Source organism: Salarias fasciatus, unplaced genomic scaffold (genome assembly GCF_902148845.1).
Source record: "Salarias fasciatus unplaced genomic scaffold, fSalaFa1.1, whole genome shotgun sequence".
Taxonomy (NCBI): domain Eukaryota; kingdom Metazoa; phylum Chordata; class Actinopteri; order Blenniiformes; family Blenniidae; genus Salarias; species Salarias fasciatus.
In genome coordinates this window covers 4,719-12,461 of record NW_021941370.1, presented here as the reverse complement: position 1 = coordinate 12,461, position 7,743 = coordinate 4,719, and the positions used below count along the sequence as shown (strand labels likewise).

Genomic DNA, 7,743 nt, shown 5'->3' with positions numbered 1-7,743 from the left:
CGTGAGCCCCCAGAGAGCAGCTCTCCTCGATCTGCTGCAGCATGAAGCACGTCACCTTGTTATGGTACTGGAAGACAGGGGAAGTAATCTGATTACTGACCCTGCTGGAAGAGAGGGAAAGTAATCTGATTACTGATCCAGCTGGGAGAGCAGGAAAGTAATCTGATCACTGTCCCAACTGGAAGAGCAGGGAAGTAATGTGATTACTGTCGCAACTGGAAGAGCAGAAAGGTAATCTGATTACAGTGCCAGCTGGGAGAGCAGGAAAGTAATGTGATTACCGTCCCAGGTGCAGGAGCAGTGAAGTAATGTGATTACGTGCGGACTCAGGAGCAGTGAAGTAATGTGATTACGTGCGGACTCAGGAGCAGTGAAGTAATGTGATTACGTGCGGACTCAGGAGCAGTGAAGTAATGTGATTACGTGCAGACTCACCGCCTGCTTGCACCAGGAGCAGCTGATGGCCACGATCTCTCTGCTGTGGAAGGAGAACTTCTGCTGGAAGCCCTGTGGAGGACCAGGGGTCTCAGGTGCAGAACTGGAACACGGAGAACCGCAGAACGAGGCTGACCTTCCCGCACTGCCGGCACTTCCCCGCCTGCCTCCTCCGGTGGACCCAGTGGTGTCGGACCGCGGCGGACTGAAACACAGGGGGGGCGGGGGGGCGGGGTCACGAGGGCCGTCAGGCCTTCAGGGTCTGCGGCGGTCTGCAGGTACCAACCTCTCGGACTGCCCTGGACCCGGGTTCTCTGAAGGACGGCTTACACCTGAAATTAATCTGACACACAGGAGAACGTGAGGAGCAGGAGGAGCAGGAGCAGGCGGAGGCCCGGGTTCTGGTACCTTCTCCAGCTGCTCCATGCACGTGCCGTGCACGGAGATCCTGCAGCCACCGCATTTCTTCCTCCCCACAGACTTCTGCTGCAACGCAGGAAACAGTCCAGAGTGTCAGCCAATCACAGCAGGGCTGAGCCTGCCAACATCTGGAGTCCGACATCTGGAGTCCGACGTCTGGAGTCCGACGCCGGGAACGCACTGGACGCGGACGCATAGCGGAGGCGCCGCGCCGGCGCTCGGCTGTTCGCGCTGGAGGCGTGTCTGCTGCTGCGCTCTCCGCCGGTCACATCGGCTGCTCTCGGTTGTCACGTCTGTTCCCTCCGCCGCTCTGCCAGGAGGATGTGCTCTGCTGACCTGTGGAGAGACTTTCTCCTCCTTCCTGCGCGTTGTGTGCGGCCAGTCAGATAGGTTAACATGGGAGGCGATCAGAAGCGCCGCGTGCGTTCGAGCCGTGACGTCTGGAGAACATCTGGAGTCCAACATCTGGAGTCCAACATCTGGAGTCTAACATCTGGAGTCTAACATCTGGAGTCCAACATCTGGAGTCTAACATCTGGAGTCTAACATCTGGAGTCCAACATCTGGAGTCTAACATCTGGAGTGTGAGTGTGTGACCCTCACCAGAGATTTAGCGATGCAGTGCTGTTCTCCCACGTAGCAAAAGTCTCCAGAGCTGCTGGTCTCGAACCAGATGTGGTCTCCAAACTGAGCGTTTTCCTGCAGGTTAAAAAAGAAACAGTGTGTGATGTCATGTGATGTGATGTCATGTGATGTGATGTCATGTGATGTGATGTCAGGTGATGTTATGTCATGTGATGTGATGTCATGTGATGTGATGTCAGGTGATGTTATGTCATGTGATGTGATGTCATGTGATGTGATGTCATGTGATGTGATGTCAGGTGATGTGATGTCAGGTGATGTTATGTCATGTGATGTGATGTCATGTGATGTGATGTGATGTCATGTGATGTGATGTCATGTGATGTGATATCAGGTGATGTTATGTCATGTGATGTGATGTCAGGTGATGTGATGTCAGGTGATGTGATGTCATGTGATGTGATGTCATGTGATGTGATGTCATGTGATGTGATGTCAGGTGATGTGATGTCAGGTGATGTTATGTCATGTGATGTGATGTCATGTGATGTGATGTGATGTCATGTGATGTGATGTCATGTGATGTGATATCAGGTGATGTTATGTCATGTGATGTGATATCAGGTGATGTTATGTCATGTGATGTGATGTCAGGTGATGTGATGTCAGGTGATGTGATGTCATGTGATGTGATGTCATGTGATGTGATGTCGTGTGATGCTCCACAGGACGGGCTCCAGGTGACTCTCCGGGTCTCCATATGGACCGGAGCTCATCCTGAACCGGTTCCTGGTCCTGCTTGGAGATGTTTGGACTCACGCTCCAGTCCACTGAGCTGCTGGGCTCCTTCAGAGCCCCGCCGGCCCCCGGCTCCGGAGTCCCGGTCTGAGTCCCGGTCTGCGGCGTGCCCGCCTTGGCCATGGCTTTCCTGGAGACGGGAGAGGACAGGAGAGGACAGAGGCGTCTGAGGCGCTCACAGGTGATGTTTGCAGCCGAGAGGCCGTCAGGCTGTCTTTATGGACCGGTTCCAGGCTGAACCAGAGCTTTCCCCACCAGGCCGCCTGCTGTTTCCTGTAGTGGGTGAGGAGGTGGTTCCGAGGTGACCTGTCATGAGTGATCAGCTGGAGCTGCCGGTTCCACACGGTTCTCCCCACCTCCAGAGTCCTGGATCTGGTCTCCTGCCTTCCCATGATTCAGTGGGGTTTTCAGACTCCATACCGATTTACTTTTCCACATCTGAGCTTTTCTGAAGACGCTGACAGAGATCGCTCCTCACTTTGTTGACGTGTGTCCACCAGAACGCCTGGACCCACCTGGTCTCCAGAGCCAGTCACCAAACCGGGTCCAAGTCCAGGTCCGAGTCCAGGTCCGAGTCCAGGTCCGAGTCCAGGTCCGAGTCCAGGTCCGAGTCCAGGTCTGAGACCAGGTCTGAGTCCAGGTCTGAGACCAGGTCCGAGTCCAGGTCCGAGTCCAGGTCTGAGTCCAGGTCTGAGTCCAGGTCTGAGACCAGGTCCGAGTCCAGGTCTGAGACCAGGTCTGAGTCCAGGTCCGAGTCCAGGTCTGAGACCAGGTCTGAGTCCAGGTCCGAGTCCAGGTCCGAGTCCAGGTCCGAGTCCAGGTCCGAGTCCAGGTCCGAGTCCAGGTCTGAGTCCAGGTCTGAGTCTGAATTCACAGCAGGGCAGTCCAGGACTGTGAAAACCTTCACCCTGGTTTAATTCAGTCTGAACTTCCGAGCACACACACACACACACACACACACACACACACACACACACACACACACACACACACACTGCTAATGAGGATGTTCATTTCTTATTCATGAAGTGACACACAGACTGTCTGGTCACCAGACCTGGCAGAGACTCTCAGGTAGAACATGAAGCCTCGGGTGTTTCCTGAGTCCAGGGAATCCAGCTTTAAGGTTCCCCGGGAGAACAAGCAGCTGTTCTCCAGATGTTCTCCACGCCTCATTCACCTTCAGGTGCTTTAAAAGTTCAGGATGTGAAACATAAAGAGTGTGGCCCTCAGACTGACCACACACACACACACACACACACACACACACACACACACACACACACACACACACACACACACACAGAGTGGGCGGGGCTACATACAGCAGGAAGGCGCTCCAGCCGTCCAGCCGGGAGTCATGTCTGTGGCCCCCCAGGGGGCCGAGGGCCCCGGGGCCCCTGCAGCAGGCAGGCGGGTGGAGGTAGTGGGCGGAGCTCCTGCGGCCGGGCGGCCAGGGGGCGGAGACCCTCCTCCTCTTGGGCGCCGCCTGGGAGGAGTTCCTGCGGAGGCAGCGGGGGGCCCTGAAGCGGGGCGCGGCAGCCGCCCTCCGGCTCCGCCTCCTCAGCTCCTGGGTGGAGGAGGAGGACGGGGTGGAGGGCGGGGACCAGCGGGCCTCCAGCTCCGCCTCCTCCTCCGCCTCCGACCGCCGGCTGCCCTCTGATTGGCTGTCGTCCGACCCGCCGCTGTCGTCTCCGTCCGAGTGGAGGCTGCTGGAGCTGGAGAAGATCCTCCTGTCGGCGCCGAGCCGGACCTCCACCTGCTGCTCCCCGGCGGGAAGCCCCGCCCCCGCCCCGCCCCCCTCCCCCTCCCCCTCCTCCTCGGCCATCTGCAGCAGGCTGGCCAGCAGCAGGGAGGGGCCCAGCAGGTGGGCGTCGATGCCGCGCAGCTTCCCCGGCCGGCCGCGGCTCACGGCGAAGCGGGGGTTCAGACCGGGCGCCGTGGTGCTGGAGCGCCGCCGCACGCGCCCCGCCCACCCGCCGCGGCGCTGCGCCCGGGCCAGGCGGCCGCCGCCCACGCTCGGCGGCAGCGCCCCCTGCAGCTGGAGGCTGGAGCGGCGGCGCCGCGTCAGCGTGGAGGAGGGCAGCCCGGCGCCGGAGCGCCGCCGCGCCTTGCTCGTGGGCACGGCCACGCTGGGCCGGCGCTGCCGGCAGGGTCGGCAGTCCGAGTCCGCCTGGGGGCCGGCGTCCCTCCTCTTAAAGTGCCGGCGGAAAAACGTGTCCATGGCGGCGGCGGGAAACACGAGGAGACGCTCTGAGGCTGTGGGAGAAAAACTGTCAGCCTGATGAACGAGTGAAGAGTGAAGGAGTGAAGGAAGGAGTGAAGGAAGGAGATGAAGGAGGGATGGAGGTGAAGGAGTGACGGAGGTGAAGGAGTGATGAGGTGAAGGAGTGAAGGAGCAGCAGACGATTCTTTCTCTCTTTTCACTGTAACAGAATCAGTTCAGAGTCTCAGACTGAACAGGCGCTGGTTCAACAGGCGGTTCTGTGGTTCTGCTGGGGCCGACTGAACTCTGACGGCTGCAGGCTTGTTGTCACGGTGACGTGTTTGTCGACTGTCTCTCGGTGTGACCGTGGAAGCTTCCTGTTCTGCTGCAGCATTAATGATGGAGGAGTCGGGGTTTCCCTGCAGGGGCAGCAACGGCGCCACGGGGGCCTCGCGGTGACACAACAGTGAGGCCTCACTCTGACACAAGAACAACATGACGGCAACACAACCTGACAACAGTTAATCCTCTCTGGGACACAACAACATGACAACATGACAACAGTTAATCCCCCTGAGACACAACAACAACCTCATGACAACACAACACAACAGTTAACCCTCACTGTGACACAACAGGAGGTTATTAATGTAACACAACAACAGCATTACAACAACCAGTCAGGAATATTAAACACACAAACACACACACACACACACACACACACACAGAGTTTATTTTTGTTGCCTAATGTCACAGTTTTGTTGATGTTTCTCTGTGTGTGTGTGTGTGTGTGTGTGTGTGTGTGTGTGTGTGTGTGTGTGTGTGTGTGCAGCTTATCAGCAGGACGTGACGAGGGCAGGAACTGTGTCAGTGTGACTGATTAGTGATTACTGAGCGTCGCAGGAGGAAGCGTTCTATTTATACCTGACCTGCTGACTCCACCTGGAACCCGACTTCAGTCCAGACTCTCACCTGGTTTCCCTCTGACCGGACACACCGCCGCCTCGCCTGGTCTGTCCTGATCTCACCTGACGCTAACACAAGCTAGCAGCTACACAAATCAACAACAGTCCAGTCCAATGAGTCCAGTGACACAAAGATGATTCACAAAGAAAGAACAAGTCCTGAGTGTGAGTGAAGATGTCAGAACCGGTCAGAACCGGATCTTGTTGAATTCTAACTGAAGAAGCTGAAACGTTGTGAAGCAGCAGGATGGAAACAGTCTGAATTCTGATCTGGCTTCTTTCATCACATCTTCCATCAGAAAACACACAAACAGACACATGCACAGAAACACACACTTCAGATTTTTCAGGAGAAACAAGAAATGAGCTCAGATGATGCAGAAATGTTCCTCCTGTTGCTGAAATGTTTCACTTTAAACAGCAGGAATGAAATCTGACACCGTCACTGACTGACACCGTCAGTAACACCGTCACTGACAATGGTTCTCACTGTCAGCCGTCTAACCAGCAGCAGCATCAACCATTACTAACCAACTAACTACCACGAACAAACAGTAACTAAAAGTAATCAACAGTAACTCAAAGTCATCAACAATAACCACCAATAACTAACCAGAATCACCAATACACTAACCCACAGTAACTCACAGTAACCAAACTTAACTAGCAGTAACCAACACTAACTAACAACAGCTGGCAGTAACCAGTAATAACGAGCAGTAACCAGCAGTCACTAACGGTTACTATGGTTACTGCGTTTGGAACAAAGCCAAACCACGTCTGAAACCAGTCTGACTGTCAGCAGCTCCACGATGAAGAGCTGAGCTGGAACTCCGAGACCCGGCTGTACCTGGACGACTGTGTGTGTGTGTGTGTGTGTGTGTGTGTGTGTGTGTGTGTGTGTGTGTGGGCTCCATGTCTCTGCTGCTGTTCAGTCAAGAGGCGTTCAAGGCCAGCTGGGACATTCCAGTGTGAGGATTTGGTTTTTACATTTCTGCTGTTACAGAATTTAGATTCTTGTTCTGAACATGAGTTTCCTCAAAACATGAAACCTAACGTTTCTATTCTAAACAGGGGAACGACGAGGAGGTGAAATGTCTGTTTTTTCTGCTCGTGGTTAATAAACGGAGCAACCGAAAGGTTTTTGGCCTGAACCGGAAGCAGAAGTGTAAAAGCTCCGCTGAGACCACAGAGTTCCTGAGGTCATGTTTTAGGAATAAAGAAGAAAAACATCCATCGGTCAGTTTAACATCGAGCTGCTTTTCCTTCAATGTCTAATCAGGGTATTTTCTTGGGATGGAGATGAAGGAGTGAAGGATGGAGTGAAGGAGTGAAGGATGGAGTGAAGGATGGAGGTGAAGGAGTGAAGGAGCAGCAGACGATTCTTTCTCTCTTTTCACTGTAACAGAATCAGTTCAGAGTCTCAGACTGAACAGGCGCTGGTTCAACAGGCGGTTGTGTGGTTCTGCTCGGGCCGACTGAACTCTGACGGCTGTAGGCGTTCTCCGGGGTCTGTTGGGATTGTGAGCCCCGGACCAGCTCCTTCGTCTCAGCTGTTCAGATTTTCTCCTCCAGGCTCTGAAAGTTTTAATCCGTGAGACGCAGAACGAAGAAGAACCGAAACATCCCGAGGCTTAATGTTGGAGCTGGAGCCGCGAGATGAGACTGACTGCTCCCATTAGATGATAGATAACTAGCTGTAACCAGCTGTAACGAGCAGGTAACTAGCAGGTAACGAGCTGTAACCAGCAGTAACCAGCTGTAACTAGCTGGTATTTCGGAGGTGATCTGTGTTGAGTCAGAGTTCAGAGGAGGATACAGGTGAAGCAGAAAGAAACTATAACATCAGAAAATGAAATGAGAGAGGAGGACGAGGAGGAGGAGGAGATGAGGAGGAAGAGGAGGAGATGGAGGAGGAAGAGGAGGAGGAGGAGATGGAGGAAGAGGAGGAGTAGGAAGAAGAGAAGAAAGAAGAGATGGAGGAGGAAGAGGAGGAAGAGGAGGAGGAGGTTAGAGTCATACAACCTGAGTGGAGGAGATCAGTGCTGCTCCCTCGGAGCGGAGGAACACACTGAGAGAGAGGGAGGGAAAGAGAGAGAGAGAGGGAGGGAGGGAAAGAGAGAGAGAGGGAGGGAAAGAGAGAGAGAGAGAGGAGGGAAAGAGAGAGAGAGAGAGAGAGGGAGGAAAGAGAGAGAGAGAGGAGGAAAGAGAGAGAGAGAGGGAGGGAAAGAGAGAGAGAGGGAGGGAGGGAAGAGAGAGAGAGGGAGAGAGAGAGAGGGAGGGAAAGAGAGAGAGAGGGAGTGAGGGAGGGAAAGAGAGAGAGAGAGAGGA

At 54.7% G+C, this 7,743-nt stretch overlaps 1 protein-coding gene across 1 annotated transcript; it reads right to left on the bottom strand.

The window, feature by feature from the left end:
- Positions 1-4: 4 nt before the first annotated feature.
- Positions 5-4,462, bottom strand: LOC115384887 (diacylglycerol kinase zeta-like; the record flags this gene model as incomplete). The annotated part of the gene is made up of 8 exons (XM_030087062.1): positions 3,564-4,462; positions 2,260-2,368; positions 1,459-1,554; positions 844-921; positions 722-778; positions 572-640; positions 436-507; positions 5-67 (listed from the first exon to the last, which is right to left on the bottom strand). Coding segments are annotated over exons 1-8 (1,443 nt in total), but the record flags the coding sequence as incomplete, so codon positions are not given.
- Positions 4,463-7,743: the final 3,281 nt, after the last annotated feature.